The following is a 21,838-nucleotide window of genomic DNA, read 5'->3' on the forward strand; positions in this document are numbered from 1 at the left end:
CCAACGCTGTTGAAGGGGAGGTCCTGAACTGAGGCCTGCATCTCCTGGGAGAGGCCCACCACTTGGAGCCAGGAGCTGCGTCGCATGACCACCGCCGATGTGACCACCCGCGCCGCTGAGTCCCATGCCATTTTCAGGGAGCATCTGGCTGCTGCAGAACCTTCCTCTACCAAGGTACCAAACTCCTGAGCCTGAGGAAGGGAGTCCTGGAACTTCTGGAGGCTCTCCCAGAGGTTACAATTGTATCAGCCCAGCAGGGCCTGATGGTTCACCACCTGGAAGCATAGGCTGGCCGTTGAATAAATTTTTCTGCCAAATAAATCAAGTTTTTTGGCTTCTTTATTCTTGGGAGTAGCGGCAGTGGGGACCTGCTTGTCCTTTTCATTGACAGCAGACACAACCAGCGAGCCCGGAGGTGGATGCATATAACAGTACTTGAAACCCTTCGCCGGCACAAAATATTTTTTCTCAGCCCCTTTAGAGGTGGGCAGGATGGAGTCTGCCACAGTGATGTGGCAATCTTGAGGACCCCGTCGTGTGCAGGGTGACCCAAGAGGGCGTGGAGGCCGAGAGGACACTGAACAGGGTGTCCTCCTGCTCAGCCATCTCTTGCACTTCCAGCCCCAAAGTTCTTGGCCACCTGCCTGAGAAGGGCTTGGTGCTCTTTAAAGTCATCTGGGGGGGCTGGCCCTGGAAGGTCCCGCGACCGCCTCATCTGGAGAAGAGGAAGAGGCCCTGGCTGCAGGTGGAGGCGCTGGGGGCTCGGCCGCCGCTGGAGAGGGAGGTTTGGGGGTGGGCACAGAGATGTCCATCCCAACTTCTGAGTGAACTTCCAGTACCGGGCCCGGCGGGGCCCCAGATCCCTGCTCCGATGTGACCACTGATGCACGCTGCGAAGGGGGCATCATCATCACCAGAACGCCCCATGCCTCCCAATATGGCCACTGCGTTGGCCAGTGGCCTTGCAGCCACTGCGGTGCCGTGGATGACAGAACAATTTCCAGTGCCCAATCCTGTTGCGAAGACCGGGGCAATGGGCTGAACTGGACCTCCGCATCAGGGGAACCACTCTCTGGCGACCAGGGAGGAGCCATCAACGCCTGGGTTTGCTTGCTGGTCGTGGCTACAGGTGAATGCTGACCAGGTGTAAGCAAGCGGTGGCTATTCCGGGGGGAGCAGACCCGGTGCCGGGGAGATCAGCACTGGGGAGAACGGTGTTGCGAAGATTGGTAATACAAGGGGGAGTGGTCCCACGGAGCCGGCGACCGGGATCGACTTCTAGTCACAGATGGGCAATAGGGCAAACAGCGTTGGTCATAACATGGAGAACGTCGACCCCATACTGGGGAATAACATCTTGACGTCCGGGGGGAGAGTTTGGGCGCCCAATGGCGTGGTTGCAATCTGCTCAAGGATTACTTATCCGGAGGTCTGTGGTGCTCTCCCGCCCCCAGAGGGGTCTTAATGGCTGGCTTGCCCTCTCAAGGAACCTGAGCCTGGTCCTGCAGCCCTGGAGACGTCACAGGAGCTGGTGGAGACCTGTGCGCTCTCTGTTCCCAGCTCTGGGATGACAACGGTGCAGGCAAGGTGGTGGGCCCCTTCCACTCACGAGTCAACAGACCTTTAAGAAGGCTAGGTGCCCAGCCACGGAGACCCGCTCATGCTGCTCTGGAGAAAGCTGGCGGACAGGCCCGGTCCCTCTACTGGATGATCCTTCGGCCTTCTTGCTCAGCGCCGGCGAGTGCTTCTTCGCCTTCTTCTTCGGCAGTGGTGACGGCAAATGGTGCCAAGAGGAGCCAGATGCCAATGACGCACTGAGCACAGAGGCTGAAGTACTCGGTGCAGCCTGCGCAGAGGGCTTGAAAGCCGGGCAGAGAGCAGACTCCATCAGGAGGCCTCTGAGGCGAATGTCCTTCACAGGACATAGGCCTGCCACTCACAGGCACAGGCCTGCAACAGACAGAGCAGGGCTTAAACCCGGGAGCTCAGGGCATGCCCCGCCTGGGGCAAAGTCTCAGCGGGGACCTTACCTAACAGCTAACTATGCTACTTAACAACTACTTAACACTAACTGCAATTAACAAAAGCCCCAAGTCGATGGAAGAAAACTGCTAGCTCTTCACAAGCAAGAGAGGCACTCCGGAGAAGGAACTGAGACGGTGTGGGCCGGCAGTGCCTAATATTCCGCTGCATGGGTGCAGCAAGCTAGAGGGCGCTACAGCTGGCCCTACAGGTACTGCTAAGGCAAAAATCTCCAACGGCCGCACACACACCTAGAATGGAGTCGACATGAGCAAGCACTCGAAGTACTTGTTATTCTGTTTCGAATGGCTCTGCACATTCCCACTTATGGGTTTTGCACCGCCCAGGGCAGCCTCACCTTCCAAGCACTGGCTGCTATACCTTGTAGCACCCCTTCCTGATGCTTCCCATTGCATCTCCAAACATTCTGAAAGCAAGGTTACACAAGGCGGCACTGCGGCCTCCACTGTCTCAGTACCTTCCAACCACTGCGCCAGACGGAAGTGTCTATCAGATCTGGGGTTCTCTCCTATTCAGGATCTTTGGATTTTTTGCAATAGTTGTTTGTTTTAGCGTTAAGTATAATTTAAGGCAGTTACAGCATAGTTAGCTAGCAGAAACAACGACGAGTTTTCGTGGCACCTTAGAGACTAACACATTTATTTGAGTATAAGCTTTCGTGAGCTAGAACCCACTTCATCAGACGCTGATATAGACTAACACGGCTACCACTCTGAAACCTAGCGAGCAGAGTTTGTAGGTTCGGTTCTTTGTAACAGTGAAACTGAAGAAACAGCAGCAGCCAGATTTTAAGAGTTGTGCTTCATACCCAGTTGTCTCCCCGGTGCCGGACAATCATGTTAGGTGCCTTAAGTGCCTTGGGGAAGGCCCCTGTCCTTCTGACTGTTCTATTTCCCAGACCTTTACACCCAGAGCACGTAAGGAGACACAGAATAGACTGCTAGCGCTCCTGCTTAAAGAAGCTCTTGCTGCTAACTGTTGGGTTCTGGGAGATCACCAGAGCTGAAGACTAAGAGGCCTGTATCAGCTCCAGTTGCTTTGTCTAGCAAGAATAAAATGCCTAAAGGATCCCAAGGATTAGGATTTTTGTTGGTTCCAGCTCCTATTTCTGTTTTGTTGGATCCTCCAGTTAAACTCGGCAAGATGTTGAAGGCATCATCTGTCCAGCTGGCTGCTCTCCAATCCAGACCTAAGGTCTGAGATTTGACCTGAGGATCAAGAGTTGTGGAGCAACTGGCAAGGATGCCTCCCTTCCTTTGTATGGAGACAAGCTAACCCATTTCATTGACATTTGGAGGTTTATTACCTTGGAAAAGAGGGTCCTAGTAATTATAGAAAAGGGCTATACAATACAATTTTAAAAGTTACCTATTCTCCCCTAATCCTTCACTTTTCAGGACACCTTCTCACACGATTATTCTTCTGTTAGAAGTTTAAAAATTGATCCTGACAGGTGTTGTCAAAGAAGTATCCAAATATCTGTAGGTCAAGGGTTTATTCAAAATACTTCTTGGTACAGGAAAAAAAAAAAAAAAAGATGGAGATTTCGATCCAATTTTAGATTTAAGAAAATTGAACAGGTTCACTTGGAAGTTCCAGTTTTGAATGCTAACCCAGGCCTCCATAATTCCCTTGCTTTCGGTTATGGATTGGTTCGCAACTCTTGATTTACAGGATGCATATTTCCGTATTTCTCTCTGGCCTAATCATCCTTTGCTCCTTCATTTTGTAGTGGCACAAAGACATTTTCAGTACAAGTTTCTTCAATTTAGCCTTTTCATAATGCCAGGAGTCTTCAAAGTACCTTTTTGTAGTAAAGATCCATCTCTGAAAACTATGCATCTTTGTTTATCCATATCTGGACAATTGGTTGCTAAAGTGACAGGTTGCTAAAGGACAGGGCAAGGACCATTATTTGTGCATGATACAATTTAAAGGCTTATGAAGGGGTTATCGAATACATTATACCCTTTGAGGGAGCCAGTTCCACCATGGGATTTTAATTTGGTTTTATCTATGCTCATGAAGCTGCCTTTTGAACCTTTGGCAGTGTTCTTTATTTTACTTATTTATTAAAACTGTGTTTATTATTGGTATAGCATCAGCCAGAGGGGTGAGTGAATTGTATCCTTTGATGGCTGATCTGCCATTTACTATTTTTTATAAGAACAAAGTGGTTCTCAGACCTGATCTCAGGTTTCTACTAAAAACTGTATCCGAGTTTCATATCAGTCTATTAATTTACCAGAATTTTTCTCAAAGCCCATGCTAATAAAAGGGAATCTGTGTTACATAGTTTAGATGCTAGAAGGATTTTAGCATATTATTTAAACAGAACTAAGAGTTTTAGGAAGTCATCTAAGTTATTTGTTTCTTATGCTAAAACCCATATGGCTTATAGAGTATCACCTAAAATTATTTCCAGAGAGGGAAAACAATGTATCATTAAATGTTACAAGTTAGCAGCAATCCCTGTGCCTACTGTTGTAAGATCTCATTCTACTAGGGATATGGCAGCATCTTTTGCTTGCCTTAAACATGTTCCTGTTGGAGAAATCTGTATGGCTACTACCTGGAAGCGAGTCCATACCTTCATAGGCGCCGACTCTGTGGGTGCTCCAGGGCTGAAGCACCCACAGGGGAAAAATGGTGGGTGCTGAGCACCCACTGGCAGTCCCTCCCCTCCCCCCCGCATCAGCTCCCCTCCTTCCCCCCAGTGTTTGCCACCCGCCGGCAGGCCCCACTGATCAGCACCTCCTCCGCCCTCCCTGCGCCCCATGTGATCAGCTGTTTTGCAGCGTGCAGGAGGCTTTGGGAGGGAGGAGGAGGAGCGAGGGCGTGCTGCGCTGGGGGAGGAGGTGAAACGGGGGCGGGAAGAGGCGGGGCGGGGACGGAGCCAGGGTGGGGCCTTGGAGGAAGGGGTGGAGTGGGGGCGGGGCCTAGGGCAGAGCTGGGGGTTGAGCACCACCCAGCCACATTAGAAAGTCGAAGCCTGTGCATACTTTTACTAAACATTATGCTTTGGATTTGGCTTCAAGAGTGGATGCTAAATTTGGTACATTAGCATTTCAATCCTTTAAATTAGGACTCTGTTTCACTCCTCTTGAGTTTTCAGCACTGCTCACCGAACTTACCCACAAATGGGGGATATGCAAAGCCACTCGAAGAAGAAATGAAGGTTACTCGTAACCAGAGTTCTTCAATACTATTCTGCATATATTCACACTTCCTCCCCACCTCCCCCTCTTTCTCAAAGTCGTACAGCGGTTTCTCTGGGTTGGCGGTGGCAGGAACTGAGGCAGTAGAGGGTGCAGCACTCCCTTATGTAGCTCAACCGCAATGTTCGGAGACACTGAGGGAAGGGAGGGGTTGGAAGGGGCACACGTGAGCGCTAACAGATACTGCTTGGAGAAGGTTCTACCTTTAAGCTGCACCAGGCAGTGCAAAATCTATAAGTGGCAATATGCAGAGTAAATACAAGTAAATAACCTTCATCTTCCCATGCTGTCAAGGTAAAGGAGACGCGAACCTCTCTCTTCAGCTTCTTGTCTTACCATAATATCCCCTTTGGACTCAAAGAGGGAGTGCAATGCATATTCTGAATTAGTTCCTCCACCAGGTAACACGCTTGAACAGCACATATTTAAGAGGTCTTCCACTGTCAGAAACAAAAGGGATCCTGTTAAATACTGCAACATGTCAGCCAGATACCTCAAACCAAGGATTCTGTAAAGCCAACTGAAACACAATAGAGTGTAAAGTTTTCATTCTGAAATGCGCACACAGTTCGTGATGTTTGCATTGCACTTTTCTCTAACAATTCTCAAATGCATCAAATTAAAACTGATCAGATATTGAAACATCTGTACAACCTTTTCAAAGTAAAAAAAAAATAGTATGAGAGTGAGAAATAAGTGGAGATTTCTATACCGAATATAGTGTTTTCAGTCAACAATTCAAATGGCAAAATACAGTACCTCTTTGTTGGAAGACTTTGTTTTCCAGTTCTGGCCATGGTTTCCAAACCAAAGTTGCCTTGTGCATATCTCTCCCCATTGATGATCGGTCTTGTAGTTCAGGAATATCAGCCTGGAATCTTGATCCAATATTGATCTGTCTGTAAATAAAGAGAGATCTCACTTGTAAGATTTACAGAGAAAAGAATAATATTACCTTTTATTTTATACCAAACAAAAAATAATTACACAATTGAGACACTCCCCAGGAGTACCCAGGGTTGCGAGGCACCATTAGCATGAGTGAGCTTTGTCTGTACCTGCCAGGAGTCAGTTTCCTGACAACCCAAGCCACAAACAGAACAAGTACTCCCGCCATCAGCCCCCATAAGCTACGCTGTCCCTCTGCAGGCAAACAATAGGTATACACCAACTTCCAAGTGTCCCTCTGAGTGTCTAGCCCTTGTTCCACCGAACACTCTCAAAATTCACAGATTACTATTCCTTTGGGAGTAGTGACACACAAATTATTAATTTTAACTCAAGATAGCCATCCAGTTAACACACAGCACTTAAATATATTTATAGTGAAAACAAGAATATGATCATCATCAAAGAACAGAGATTCAGACTTAGAAAGAATATCAGAAACAAATGGTTACATATAAAACAGACTTATAACATGCTTGCTAGAGCCTAAACTTAACTCATAAAATATTCCCCCGTCTCCTGCAGGATAGCTCATCCCAAGTCCTTTTCCCTGGTGTTTTAAACCAGGATGTCTGAAAACGTCCTTTCATTAGATCAAGCCCACTGGCAGCTTGTCTTCACAGCCTGAAGGATCCCAGGCGCACCTCCATACCCCAGTTATACTCCCAAAAATTAATTGTCTTTACTTGTAAAACAGGATAATCCCTGCTGTTTTTGTTTTCTCCTGCAGCACTCAGAATCTACTCATGAGTACTTGATTCAATATGCAAGTAGATTTCCACTGTAAGATATACAATGGTCAGCTAGGGAGATAAGTGTCTCCCACTTGGAGAAGTTTGTCTCAGTGCATGCTACTTCTCAGGCCTGGTCTACACTGGGGGGCGGGAATAGACCTAAGATACGCAACTTCAGCTATGAGAATAGCATAGCTGAAGTCAACGTATCTTAGGTCGACTTACCTCGCGTCCTCATGGCGTGGGATTGACTGCTGCCGCTCCGCCGTCGACTCCACTTCCGCCTCTCGCCACGGTGGAGTACAAGAGTCGATGGCAGAGCGATCGGGGAACGATTTATTGCGTCTACGCTCGACATGATAAATTGATCCCCGATAGATATATCACTACCCGCCGATCCGATGGGTAGTGTAGACATACCCTAAGTGACCAGCCTTTAACTCCAAGGCCTTAAAGACAATTTTCAGTACGCATATATAACTCCTTACACATTATCTGCACATACATTTTGCAATGATTATGACCACCAGCATGACACATGATCCATTTTGGTGAAGCCAGGGGATCTCTGTAAACCTGTGGACCCCTGTGCCCTCTGCCAGTGGGCATCAAGAGATCCTTGTGTCACACGTCACAATGGTCTGACATGAAATTGTGTCAGACTATCTTACAACATAATATTCAGTGAACCCTGCTTTCACTGAGGCAAATAGTGTATTGTAAAGACCTAATTTAGAAAGCTGTGCACAATTCCAACACAGTTTATTTGGACTGGGAAGCAGGTTTTGAGTCCCAGAAGAGAGAGATATAACGAATATCATTAATGTATAGTGAACAGACCAGATGCAGGTCAGTTAGACCTCCCTGCCCCATAGGGGATGACACACCTCAGCAGAGGGCTGGTGGTGATAACACTGTCTCTGTCCCCTCTTGGTATCCCACGAGGGGAAGGGAAGTTTAACACCTCCCAGAACTCCATAGGAGGTCTGCCAGGGCAAGTACTGAATCAACATGCTGCCCCAATACCATGGTCACACACTTTTCCAGCCAGCACCAGCTACGTTTGTGACTTCGCTGGCCCTTTATAGCTCCCCCCTGAAGCCATGGCTGGTTTGCAGTGCCACAATCTCATTTCTGGCAGACTTTCTGCTGTCAGTGACCTCAGCCAATGTTTACACTGGTATAGCCTTGAGTGCCTCCAGCCAAGTAGTACGGTATTACCCGCCTTGTTCAAAATATACAAGACCACATTCTCTAGGTGAGAGAGGGTGAGATGGCTGAAGTAGGCTGTAAAGTGATACATATTGATAAATTTTTCTTACGGTTCTATATCAACAGTCTGTTCTCCAGGTCCTGGAGTCACTGGAATGCTGCTTCCATCAATACTATCTGAAACAGAAACAGGGATTTGATTTTCTGTTTAGAAAGCTATTTTCTTAACTAGCACATTGTGTTTGGTCCTCCACTGCCCCCACTTGTGTAGCTATCCTTCTATTAAATGGTCCACAGAAATCAATGAAACATCAGGTTACAGCTGGTGTAGTGGCCTGAATGTACCAGGGTCCTTAAGAAACCAGGTACAGTGTGTCTGGACATAGCTGCAATTTTCAATAGCACCAATTTCCATACGGAAGACCATTCTGAATGGTTTTACATTTTCCTTTATAATCTACACACTTGGTTGTACATGTTAGCTTTGTACCTCCTACCAGGTTGCCACCCATGCCTCGTATGGTGTCCCGTTATCATATGCTAAGCGCACCTACTCCTCCTCCTCCTCCAAATTCCTCTTTACAATTAATTCTTCCATAAATCTCTCCTACTTCCTTTTCTCATCAATAATCCCCACAGACTCCCTTAACTGATCTATTGTCCTGTGACTTCTTTAAATTGTAAACTATGGGTCAGGAAACATGTACTAACATTCTGTTGGTAAAGCACTGAGAATGTATTTATGGCACTGTAGAAGTGATTTTGCAAATCAGTGAAATACAACACAATTCCAAACAACAGAAAAACAAAAACACCGCAACCAAACCCCCAAAATCCAGGTCAGCTATCACCTTGTTACTGTATCTCTGAAGAAACTAAGGACCACAGTTTAAGGATGATACAATGGTGACAGAAGGTTCAGCTGGCCCTGGACTACTTGCTAGAATTAGTAGAAGGCCAAAACCAAGTTCTGATCATCTTCTAAAAAGAGCAGGAAGGAAGAGGAGAGGTTGCAGGATAGAGGACTAGGACTGCCAACAATACAGTTTTATAAACTGGAATTTCAGTGCCTACTAGAGAACATATCAGAGAGGCAACTTGATTTATCCATTTTGCTAACTTGAAAAAGCTAGCAATCAAATTCTTAAATCTATAAAGGGGACTGATAGCAGAAGATGGGAAGGGGAAACAAGGAGAGGGGATATAACATAACAGCAACATGTCCAGATAACTGAGGACTACTGACGGACTACGAAGGGTGTATCAGTTAGTGTTTTTTGACTAGAAGGCTGGTGGCTGTGAAGAAAATGTGGATGTAAAATTGTAAAACATGGGGGGGATCTTCAAGGATCCAAGACAGAAGATAATTTAAATATACCTACTCTCCTTTTGGGTTACAGGATAAAATGTAAGGGTCCAGTAAGTAAAATCTTAATTCATCACCTGAACCATGCTGCTAAATACCTAGTTTATAGGTTTTGAAAAACTACACAAACAGAAATGTGTCTCCAGCAATTTTGACGAATTGCTTTGCTTGCACAGTTAATTTATAATAAAATGTTAAGTTCTCTAACATACTGGGGACCATTCTAAGTTACTTAAGGTGTGATTAAGATGTTATTTCTACCTTGGACAGACTCTTCCCGTCTAGCTAATATAGATTATCCCCCATACACACCTTAAAGATCTTTTCTATGCATATGCTATATCAAATTTAGATAACTAACAAACAGTGTCTTGATATATGTATGTTGGGATTTAAACAAAATATTTACTACTGCAGTCATGTAGCCTGATATGCTAATCCCAAATTTCTTCTCCTGAACCGAATAAACGCTTAAAACCAAACAACTGCCAAATCCCAAAACAGGTGTGTCCCCCTTGGCCCATTTGAGTAGGCTTCACTTTAGTTACAAACAGTGTCCTTTGAAATAAATACGTTCTGATCTTTCCATTTGAAATTAACCAGTCCATTTCTTGGTTTAAACCCAACCCTACAATATCTAGAAGAGATGTACACATCTGGAAAAAACTGACTTTGTTGAACAGGGAAAGTAACAGTAGTTTGTGTGTATGTCTTGTCCTTCTCCCAAGATGATCATTTCAAAACAGAAAGCACACTGGGAATATAACATAACAGAATAGCGGTTTATGTAAGATGTGGTTTTGGGCTCAGAGAAAGTGCTACAATTAAATAAAATACTTACTAGATCGACATAGGAGCACCCGTGGAGTGGGTGTCAAAGGAGTAAGCGGCAGCTGGGGGTGAGATGCATTATGAGATGATGTGATAACGCTGCTGAAGAGCCCAGATCCTTGGCGTACTGGGCTAAGCATAGGTGGTGGGGTATAGGGAGGAAACTCATGTGTCCTGTCTAGGAGATGGTCTCCTAGGATGCGGGGAGAGCGAAGCTGGCTTTGATACAGCGTAGCTCCTGAGTAGGATGCACTGAAGTTGAAGGAAGGAGGAGGTATGAAGAGTGGTTCCGGTCTATGTCGATATTTTTTCTTGTCCTGCAGGGATTTGAAGTCTTCTTCCAATTTTGCAGCACTTTGATGCTGTTTTCTGCTAAGTTCCTAAATGTAAATTGATAGCATTCAAATATACAGCTATGATTAGTTTGGGTTACATTACCTATGCTTTCCCACAGACAATGGTGACAGGAAAGCGGTTATCAACTGATGACTATTCAGGGCCCTACATGGAATAAGTTTGACAGTTTCAGTCCAGTTTTGGGGGGTTTTTTAAAGCCAACAGGTGCCCATGTGACAAAATACCAACACTACAACTGGTACTGGTTGGCAATCTAAAGACAGAGAGAATTAATTACCTTTCCAGCTTCAGAAATCACCACTTCAGGTCAGAGGAGAATTATTAAAAAGCTGGCTAAGACAGTGGAAGATTGGCATTTGCCCCTGCCAGTGTTTACTGGCTAAAGAGAAGACCTGGCTCCAAGATGTCAATGCAGCATTTTTTTGTTTTAATTTTTTTTTTTTTTTTTTTTTTAAACCAGCACCCCGCACATGCACACTTATCGTTTCCAGCTACAAAAAAATTATATTGGTCATCTGGGAGTTGCTCCATCTACCCCCAAAGTCTGAGTTTATTAGAAAGTTAAATGTTTTCTAATACATCTACTTGGCTTTAGTAGGATGGACACATTTGAGCTCAGTGGAATAACTGCAGCATTGTCACTGGCAGGAGAGGGGGGAAAATGTAATAAATTCAAATTCTTTGTCTCTTATCACTACATTTCCATCTGCTGGGTGGAATCCAGCTGCAAGGAATCTTGTATTAATTTTCTCCTTTCTTGGCAGGGAAAATGGTGGCAGATGAGAACTGGGGACATAACAGCATTATACATTCCAATAATTTGGAGATTAAAGACATTTAACACTGTACCACCCTGGTCTATAAAAAGTGACAGCAATTGGAGTTATGCAAGTCTGAAATCTGATTTTCAGGGCAAATGGTTAGGTAGCTTTTTAAGAATGCACACAATGATGGTACACATTCTTAGTTTTAAATATACCACTTTCAGGTGCTTAGGTTTTAAGATCTCATTTATGATAAACATGCCGGGGGAAGAGGGGGAGTATTTCTTGGCTAGATAAAGATATACCAAAATTTCTATATCATCTGGTTAATATTACTACTATATAAAAATAAATTATTACTGAACATGTTTAGATAATATATCTAAACACCATGGGTGGTTCTTGACAAGCACACCCACCCAATAAAAAGTATGTTAAAAGAACACTAACACAGGCACCTTTTATTCCTGTTGTTAACACATTCCAGCTTGTGGAAATGTTCTCTATTGCAGAGGTCTTGCCCCCTCTGTTAGATCATGGCTATATCCCTTCCAACATCTGGTGATTTTTCCTCCCCAAAAATTTAAAGTTTGAACATATTTTTCTTTTGCAGAAAAATGTATCTTTAAGAAGGATTGTGTAAAAACACTGAAAGCAATGAAAAATCACAGGGGAGTGTGAAACACAGCCATGTACTACAAAGTCAGTCATGACGGTAAACATCCAGTGTTCAAAAAGAACAAAAGAAAAGATGGGGAAAAACAAGAAATATAGCAGAGGTCTGATAAGAGCCCCAAATTAAGTGTTTGCTCCTTCCTTTTTGCAAAGAGGCAGTGTGGTACAATGGCGAGGGTGCTGGCTGGGACTCTGGGAATGTAGGAGCTATCCCCAGCTCAGCCACTGACCTTGAGTGAGACAGTTTACCTCTAGGAGCCTCTGTCCCCACTCCCATCCAGTGTGTGTTTATTCAGACCATAAGCTCTTTGGGGCAGGGATTCGGTCTCACTATGTTTCATACAATGCCACCTCCATTTCCATTGGGGACTTCAGACACTACTGTAATACAAACATTAACTATAGTTTCTTCAACTTTCCATTTTATGCTCTGGGTAATTTTTTTTTTTTTTTTTTTTTTACTGGTTTTAAATTAAAAAACCCCCCGAACATTATGGATGATGGAATTCAGAAATATGGAGGGTACAAATCAGTTGCTATGTTTTATTTGTAACAGCTTTCATGTGAGTAGTCTTGGAACCTGGTCCTGCAAAAAACGTATGCACACGAGTAACTTACTCACATGAATAGTCCCCATGAAGTCAAAGTGGAACTTATTGTTCTCGCTGTTTTTCCCCTTCATCTGACAAATTTTTTATTTTGCTAGTGACTTTCTCTGTGTAGTAACAGTAGAAAAATTTCTGCCTTTTCCATCCTTCAACTACTTTTCTCACACACTAAAGTCATCGGAACTCCTCATGTGAGCAAAAGTTACATGTCCAGCTATGTGCACGATTGTACCCAGAATGAGAACACAGAACTTTTGAGCCTCCTTTGATCACCTCTTCATTATAACAGTCTGTCTTCAATTTGGGGGTGGGAGAAGAACCTGCAGTTTTACTATTTGCTCCTTATCTACCTCTTTGACTCGAAACCCTGGTAAATTAAGCCAAAAAAAAAGTACAGAGTAGATTATTATTTATATCTCTTTTGTTTAAGGGATAGTATTTTATTAATAATAATAATTATTATTATTTTTAATTCAGAATATCTGGTACTCAGCTCCTGTTGAAGTGAAATAAGGCACTGGAACTAAATTCCCATGAGCCATTGCTCTCTATGCCGCTACATCAAATGGTTAAGGGCACTCTCAGTATAGGAAATGCAATATGGCATTTTTGAAAAAATCTTCGCACTGAATATGAAATAAGTCCCCGATGTTCTTGGCCTCACAGCTCAGAATTAGCTCTCTAATTCCCTGACGTTCCAGACACCGTTGCTTAGATTCAGCACTGAATGCATTCTTCAGTACTCTACAAAAACCTAAATGTTTAACACTGGGACACAATGGAATGCCCATTTACTATTTGATTCACTTCACTATGCACTGCTGTTGCAGGTTATTTAGTTTCATTTTGCTTTCCTTAAAAAGGCATTCACTAAAAAAAAATATTGACTTTATCCATCAATCCTTGGGACCCCTTCATTGTAAGGCTTGAGACACAATGATTGAAGCAAAACAGTTACTGTTCCTTAGAACAACAGAAATCTGCTCACCCTATCTCTAAGTGACTGCAACTCCTTCACTACTCTAATACATTTCCACTGCTAGTATTAAAAACCAGGGTCCAGAGTTCAGAACTGGGTGTTCATAATTTTCACATGTAACAAACAGGACAGCATGCATAATCCTGGGTGGCTGAGTGCACAAGTGGCCAATCAGATGTCTAACTGGCCACTGCAGATTCAGTCACTGCAACTGTATACGAAACTGTGGTAAATGTGCATGCACAATCCTAAACATCTCAGCCAGAATCTCCAGAGGAAATCTGCACAGAGCATATAGTGGAGCTCAAGGCCTCAGCCATCCCTCTCAGGAGATTAGAAATAGAAAGGAGAAACTAAACTGCTCAGCTATCAGCAAATGCAGAGATGCTGACTTCAGTGTTACTACAGAGGGTGGAAGTCTGCACTAGCTAAAAGGAGGGAAATTCATTAAAAAAAAATGTGTGTGTGTGTGTGGGGGGGGGGAGATAAATCCACAAATATTGTTCGAGATCACTGATAAGTGTTCATGTTGTCCCCAGAATAGGCCACTCAAATGGGGGGGGGGGGGGGGCGGAAGGGGGGTAAAAGTACTACTTTTCACTGTATGGGCAGTAGTCACACCTCCTAATAGTCATCCCACCTTGTGCCTTTCACAATTACACTGCAGTGGCATATTTCTAATGTTGTTAGACTAGAAAGTGTAGTAAATTAAACTGTTTGCTTAAGCCCTCATTCAGCAAAAAGCTTAAATGCATGCTTCATTGAAGTCCTACACACTCTGTCTTATTCATGTCTAAGGCACTTTTCGCCATAGTGTCTGGTGATATCAGATTTATGAGTTAAATGAAAGCCAGAAAATACTAATCATCATTACTTTTCCTTTTGGGTTTTTGAAGTCACAATGTTTTAACACATCATTAAGATACATGCTGAAGGGGGGAAAAGGGGGAAAAAAAAAAAAAAAAGACGATCCCATTGTATGTGCACAGCTTCTTCTTAGAACTTACTGCTTTAGTAACTACGATACAGGGCTATTTAATCTACCGCAAAAAAATACACAAATATATTTTACTTCAGAACAGAAAGAAAGTAGCTGCTGCATTTAAGCAACAAAACAAACACAAAGAAGCACAAATAGTAAAAAAAATGAAAGGTAATAAATCCCTTTGTTTTAGTGGGATAGAAAATTCCCGCACTATTGTTTCAAAAGGTTTATTTTATTTCTGAGTATTGATCTTCCACGAAGGATGAAATTAATATTCCTGGATGAGAGAAGAGGAATTACTGACAAGATACTACAGGCCTTCACCTTTCGTTGCTAGGTGTGAGCCACGCTGATTTCTTCAAATATCCCAGAGTATATATATATTTAAAAATGCAATTGCACTAAAACCAAAGGGATTTAAAAGCCTCACAGCACAGTTAGTAGCAAGAAGGGCAGCACTCACAGAAGATGAGCAGGGGGCGGCCACTTTTGGACTGCACGGTGGAGAGTAAGTCATCTTCATGAGAACTGGCATCTCGTCATCTGACACAGAATTGGCAGGCTTGTCTTTGACTGTGGTACTGTTGGTAGCAGACTGCGCACTGGGCTCAGGCGACAGAAGCTTTACAGGGACAGAAACGGGCATGACGATAGGTGCGATGCTATCCACCTCTTTAGGCGGCTGCTGTTGTGGCAGTTTCTCTCCTTCATCCTGTACAGACAATTACAGGCTTTCAGCCTCAGTTAGAGGGTTCCTATTGGATTTACAGACTATAAAAATAGAATGAAAACGTATTCATCGTGGTCTGGAAAGAAACGGCTCTGGTGTGAAACAAACAGTAGCACCCCTTCTCAGATTGCATATTGGGCTTGAATAAAATTGGCCAGGTAATTATGACTTATACATAGGATTCAGCCTCAGTGTTAAAGAGCCATAAAACATTTCTTTTAAAGATGACCTGCAAAGAGGAAGAATAGGTTTGTGCTCTTTTTATTGCTTCTTTATGCTGAAAGTAGAAGGTAAAAAGATTTCTTTTCAAAAATATCTGTTTTTTGCATTAGAAATTCAGATCTTGTCTAACACAAGAGACAACAGACAACAGAAGAACTAGTATGATTGTGCCATCAGAGATACCAAGGCAGCAAAACCTGACTTGAAAGGATAAGTTATTTTTATTCAGGCCAATTAAACTCATTTTGTGTTTTTTAGTTAACATCTGTTTAACTCAACACTTGAGAGAAAAGCTCTCTGTTAAAGATTCAACACTCCTGATCCTTCAATTATATCTTGAAAACATTTCTAACGTATGTCAGTCACCCAAGGAGTCCAGCTAAAAATAAGGAAGACAAGACTTGTCATTCCTGAAATTTCTAATGTATTAAACAAACAGAAAAATAAGATTTAGTTTTGCAAGGTTTCTTTATTCATGACAAAAAGAGGCACAAAACATTTTCTCCCCTTTGACGGTCACCTTTAAATAAGGCTCTTGGCCTATGTATAGGCACAACTATACATATTTACGTTAATGTAGGAGGGTAGCATAATTGAAACAAAATAGGAGAAAAAAATGTTGACGGAAAAGCAAAGCAAGCAGCAAACATTAACATGAAAAGAAGAGAGCCAAATAAAGTAAAATGAACGGCCTACCTGTTTAAAATTAGGAGATGCTCTTACTCCTCCATGTGATCTCATGTGACCATTTAGGGCTGGTAAACTCTTAAATTCCTTCAAGCATATTGAACATGTTAGCTTGCTCTTTATATGGGATCTCTCAGGAAATGTTCCTTTGTTTGTGCCACTGTTTTTACAGGGAGATAAAGGAGAAATCAGTTTGCCAGATGTCAGATGTTCCCATTCACTATGAGTCTTTTATCTGAGAATTTCAAAAGCAATTTGTAATTAAATTGTAATTAAGCCATAAAGCACTTCTTTCAGGTAGATAAGCAAAGAAACCAGGATATATACTTAAAGATATATGTGCTATAGCCTAGCTCATTGATTTCCAAACTGAAGGGGAAGGGAAGTGGTAAACAGGTCTCTCTCTCTCTCTCAAGTAGGGTTGCCAACTCTCTAATCGCACAAAACTGAACACTTAGCTCCGCACCATCCCTGAGGCCCCATCCCCTTCCCCGAGACCCTGTCCCCCACTCACTACATTCCCCCTCCCTTGGTGGCTTGCTCTCCCCCCTACCCTCACTCACTTTCACTGGGCTGCAGGGCGGTGAGGGCTCTAACTGGGGGTGTGGGCTCTGGGGTGGGGCCAGAAATAAGGGGCTCAGGATGTGGGAAGGGGCTCAGGGCTGGGGTGTGGGAGGAGATGGGGGCTCCAGCTGGGGGTGCAGGCTCTAGGGTGGGGCCAGGGATGAGGAGTTTGGGATGTGGGAGGAGGCTCCAGGCTGGGGGGTGGGGCAGAGGGGTTCAAGGTGTGGGAGGGGGCTCTGGGCTGGGGCAGGGGGTTGGGGTGCAGGAGTGAGTGAGGGCAGTCTGGGGGATGAGGGCTCTGGGCTGCGTCCGGGAATGAGGGGTTTGGGGTTCAGGAAGGGGGTCCGGGTTGGGGGGGTGCTCAGGGCTGGGGCACAGGCTTACCTCCGGCAGCTCCCAGTCAGCGGCGCAGCAGGGGGCTAAGCCAGGCTCCCTGCCTGTCCTGACTCCGCGCTGTGCCCTGGAAGCGACCAGCAGGTCCAGCTCCTAGACAGATGCTCAGCAGGTGGCTCTGCACACTGCTCTTGCCCGCAGGAATGCCTCCGCAGCTCCCGTTGGCTGTGGTTCCCGGCCAACAGGAGTGCGGAGCCAGTGCTCGGCCAGCACACAGAGCCCTGTGGCCCCCACACCTAGGAGCCGGACCTGCTGGCTGTTTCCAGGGCGCAGCGCAGAGCCAGGACAGGTAGGGACTAGCCTGCCTTAGCTCCGCAATACCATCGACGGGACTTTTAAATGGCCCAGTCGGCAGTGCTGACCGGAGCGGCCAGGGTTGCTTTTCAACCGGGTGTTCCGGTCGAAATCTGAACATCCAGTCACCCTACATCTTAAGAGTCTCAAGATGTGGTCCACAATATGGACCAATATGGCCTAGAACCAGAACTGTATTTTGGCGACTCATGTTTCTCTACCCATCTAGCAACAACAGAAAGAGTGCCAGAACATGAGCGCCACTAACTGTGGCAGGCAACTGTGCTAGCACGTGGTTCTCCTCACAGCATTGATGGACCTTAAGAAAAACTAATGGATTCCTTGCTGACATTTGCTGCCAAAGATGGAAATCTAAACAATACAGCATTGCTACACTGCGTAAATCAGAGCAGCATTAAAAGCACGCTGTCCCACTGCCTTCACGCATTTTAAAGAAACACTCCGAAGTAATTTAAATGTATTGCTGCAGAGACTGCACAATTTTATATCTAGTGTATAAATCCTTAACCATGGCTTCATGTAACAGTTGCCAAAACCAGCTGAGAACACCTCTATTCAGTTGCAGAGCTCACTTATATTTAACCATAAAATAATGTCACCAACGAAGAAATCTATGCCAAACTCATAATACCTTGGCTCAGGGGACAGTTGCTGCAGTCTGCCATCGGACAGTTGAATCTGCTATCGGAGGGGAAGAAAAGAAAAGTATTTTTCAAGCAATAGCAACATTAGGAGTCTTCAGAGCTTTATTCTTATTTTTACTTTTTTTAGGTCAATGCAGTGATGGTAAAAAGCTCTGAGAACGGACAGCCCTGGAGAATGCCATCCTACATTTAGCCACAAAAATGGGTATACCTCTGAGCAATGTCAGTGCAAGTTGCCTTACATTTACCTGAGAACATGCTCCTCAGCCCTGATTATGTGACAGCATAATGGAGGGTCTGTGGTCCTTGGTAATTCTGGGGAGCTGCTAGGAAGGCAGCAAATTGGTGACAAATGTGGTAGCATTTTTTGAGCTGGTGATATCTGTCCATCAGGAACAGGACTGACGCTGCCAAACTCATTTTACAGTGGCCAATGAATAGCCATCTGCTGGTAATAACTCAGCCAAGAGCAAATCAGTGACCTAGAGGTGAAAGACCCATTTCCAGTCCCAGGGCTATGCCCATGCCCTGACCCACTGAATGAATCCCCTGCAGTTATTTCATTTGGGCATAGTATAGTCATTGTTCAAAACAGGCCTGTATGAATGGAAATCTAAATCATTACGTACCTGAGGCCAAACAGCACTAGGAGACTCTTGTTGGGACCCTTTGTTATTTAGATGGATACCTGATGGTGCTAAAAGAGTTCGATGAGGGCCAGCGTTACCTACAGCATTAATTTCCTGCCGTGCAGTATCCTCTATTGCCTCTGCCACACTCAGGCCAACATGGGAGTTCATCAGAGCTTGAGACCTGTTGTCGTTCTGGTATTGCTTTTGCTGATCGGTGTCGTCTTGCTGCTGCTGTTGTTGCAATGCACTTTGTGGATACAAATGCCTATACTGCTGCTGTGGATCCTGATAGAAATACTGAGGCATTGTTCCCAACTGTATAAGCTGTACAGAATGAGCCTGATCCTGGGAGTACTGGTGTGTTTCATGCACCGTTTTGGGGTCGGAATCCCTATGATAGGCAGGAAGATGCAGCTGCATCTGTTGCTGCTGCTGCTGCTGCAACTGTAACTGCTGCATAACTGGTTGTGTTTGATAATACTGAGCTATTTGCATTGGACACTGCCGCTGCTGTTGCTGCCGACTTTGTTGCTGCTGCTGCTGGATCTCTTGGATTGAGAGCCGCGGCTGTCCCTGCTGTGGCTGTTGCGGCATATAATATTGAGTCTGCTGCAACTGTTGTATCTGTTGCGGTAACAGCTGCTGAGACTGCATTTGTTGCACATGTGGTTGTCCTTGTTGCATGGCAGAATGCATCTGTAGCTGAGATAAGTGTTGCTGGTAATCATAATACAATTGTTGTTGGTGCTGCATGACTTGCATTTGCTGCTTTTGTTGAGTGCTTGCAAAATTCTGGTGTACTTGCTGTTGCCCTTGCTGATATCTTTGCACAGTGGAAGTTACAGATTGTTGCTCAACAGCAGGCTTCTGAGACAGCAGCTGTCTAAGTGCACTGTCACTGGCATTATCCATCACTGAAGACGGAGCATGCAAGACCTGAGCCATATTGTTGACTTGAATTCTTAAATTTTGGTTAGCAAATACTTGTGTAAAGGAGTCCAATTTATGTAAAACTCCACTAGTAAGTTTTTGTGACCGAAGTTCATTGCCTTGAGAATAGGAATATTGGTATCCATCAGCAGATTCACTCTGCCCTAACGGGCTCCACATTGCATTCTGATTGTTCCTTACTGGGACGTGGTTTCCTGAGCCAGTATGTGTCCAACTTGTTTGTCTAGAGGAGTCCACTGACCCAATGTTTTTTGAACCTACATTCAAAGCTATACTGTCTCTGGAATCCTGGGGGAATTGGGGAGAGAGGGGAGAAGCCTGAGAAGCGTCCATGCCTGATGTTCCGTAGCTGTGATTTATAGGGGGAAGAGAGTTCATTTGGTGTGGTTGGTAATACAAATTCTCATCGCTGTTGGCAGTGTGGTTAGGTTTGTACAACTGCTGATCCCCCATTTTTGGTCACCTTTATCCTGATCTTACAGGCACAAAAACCATAAACTCGTAGACCCTGAGATATTCCAAGTATGAAAAAAAATTGCTAGAATTTATTATTCAGCTTGTCCATTTACATTACAAGAACTAATTCCCTCTGGTCTGCTTGCAATTCCAATTTCAGATTGATGCTGCTTCACATCTTTGAAAAAGACCAAAACACAAATCTTAACCGAAAACAATAGATTCACTATGCCAGGTACCTGGGAAGTGAAAGAGAAATAGTTTAAGTGCATTCTACTCAACTTTTGCAGTTTCCTTTGATGTAACAATAACTTAATGGGGAAAAGGATATAATCTTATGAACAGTTGTAGCAGTTGGGCTGCTCCATAGCAATTGGATTGCTTCATCTCATCCCACTTTTCCTTCTTTTCATCCCATTATAGTGTTTCTACAGTTCTCTAGTAAAATCACTTCGCTTCACTAATGAAGGTGTGCTTCCAAAACCTCTCCTTTACACCCACCCACACACACACACAAACAGAGCTGGCCACATATAGCACTCAGGTATAGTCTTTAACCAGAGATTAAGCTATGAGGAAGAGACTCATTTCTAGTGTTCCCAATGTGCTAGTCAGAGACAACATACACATGTATACTGAACTCTAAGTCACAAACTCCTGCAGATATCACAGATGGCTCTACTATGTCTGATAACATAAGTGAAAGGAAGTGGTGGCTTAGAATCCAAGTGCCAGCACTTAGTTGTAGGGATGTGGGAAGATAGGGTACAGTATGATTTAATTTTGATTCAGAATTAACATAGCAGCTCCAACTCTGCTACACAACATCAGGGCTCGTTTTATTCCATATTATCTTTACAGAGGTGTGGAATGAAGAAGAACAAGTCTACTATTGGATTGAAGACACAGCATTGAGTCTGTCTGAGGAGTAATATGCAAGGCTAGTGTGCTTGCTAAAGTGACAAAATCACAAGAGTGGTTACACCAATCACCTCTGTGTACAGAGTCATTTACTCATCTTCTATATGGACTTTTAGTAATTGCTAAGACAAAGCAAGCTGTCCAAATCATCAAATGGTAACAGCATATATCTGTCACAAGCAATCCTACTTAGTAGGTATCAAGTTTAACTTTCATTCTGCCCTCTCCCTTTTTTTTCAGTTGTCCATCAATTCCTTAATATTTTAGCAGACTGGTTTATCCTGAATGCTCTCATTTGTCATCCTTATCTTGTGAACTTTAATTCAGTGTGAATGAACAGATTTACAAATGTCTGTACTGTTTTGGATACAATTTAAAAAAAAGAAAATACATGTGTGTGTTCTTGGGATGTTTATCGTTTTGTGGACGGGAATGATCACACTCTCCACACTCCAACTTGTTGCGAAGCAGTTAGAGCTACTACTACACACAGACACCTACATACATCATCATTATACTGCACGCTTAGCTCTGCCCTCTCAACCCATCTTTCTCCCTAACCGAACGGCTCCCCACCAAAGATTGTGTATTAATGTTTTAAGA

At 44.1% G+C, this 21,838-nt stretch overlaps 1 protein-coding gene across 1 annotated transcript in view; it reads right to left on the reverse strand.

Annotated features, from left to right (window-relative positions):
* The window catches only part of TRERF1 (transcriptional regulating factor 1), a 138,986-nt gene that overhangs the window by 17,592 nt on the left and 99,556 nt on the right, over positions 1–21,838 (reverse strand). The window contains exons 4-11 of the mRNA XM_074949330.1: positions 18,905–20,553; positions 18,263–18,312; positions 16,369–16,519; positions 15,184–15,432; positions 10,363–10,732; positions 8,266–8,332; positions 6,021–6,160; positions 5,598–5,701 (exon numbers count right to left, since the gene is read on the reverse strand). Coding sequence (XP_074805431.1) covers positions 5,598–5,701; positions 6,021–6,160; positions 8,266–8,332; positions 10,363–10,732; positions 15,184–15,432; positions 16,369–16,519; positions 18,263–18,312; positions 18,905–20,311 — 2,538 coding nt within the window. The 5' untranslated portion in view covers positions 20,312–20,553. The remainder of the gene's footprint in view (positions 1–5,597; positions 5,702–6,020; positions 6,161–8,265; positions 8,333–10,362; positions 10,733–15,183; positions 15,433–16,368; positions 16,520–18,262; positions 18,313–18,904; positions 20,554–21,838) is intronic.

This window comes from Natator depressus, chromosome 3 (assembly GCF_965152275.1).
Source record: "Natator depressus isolate rNatDep1 chromosome 3, rNatDep2.hap1, whole genome shotgun sequence".
Classification (NCBI taxonomy): Eukaryota; Metazoa; Chordata; order Testudines; family Cheloniidae; genus Natator; species Natator depressus.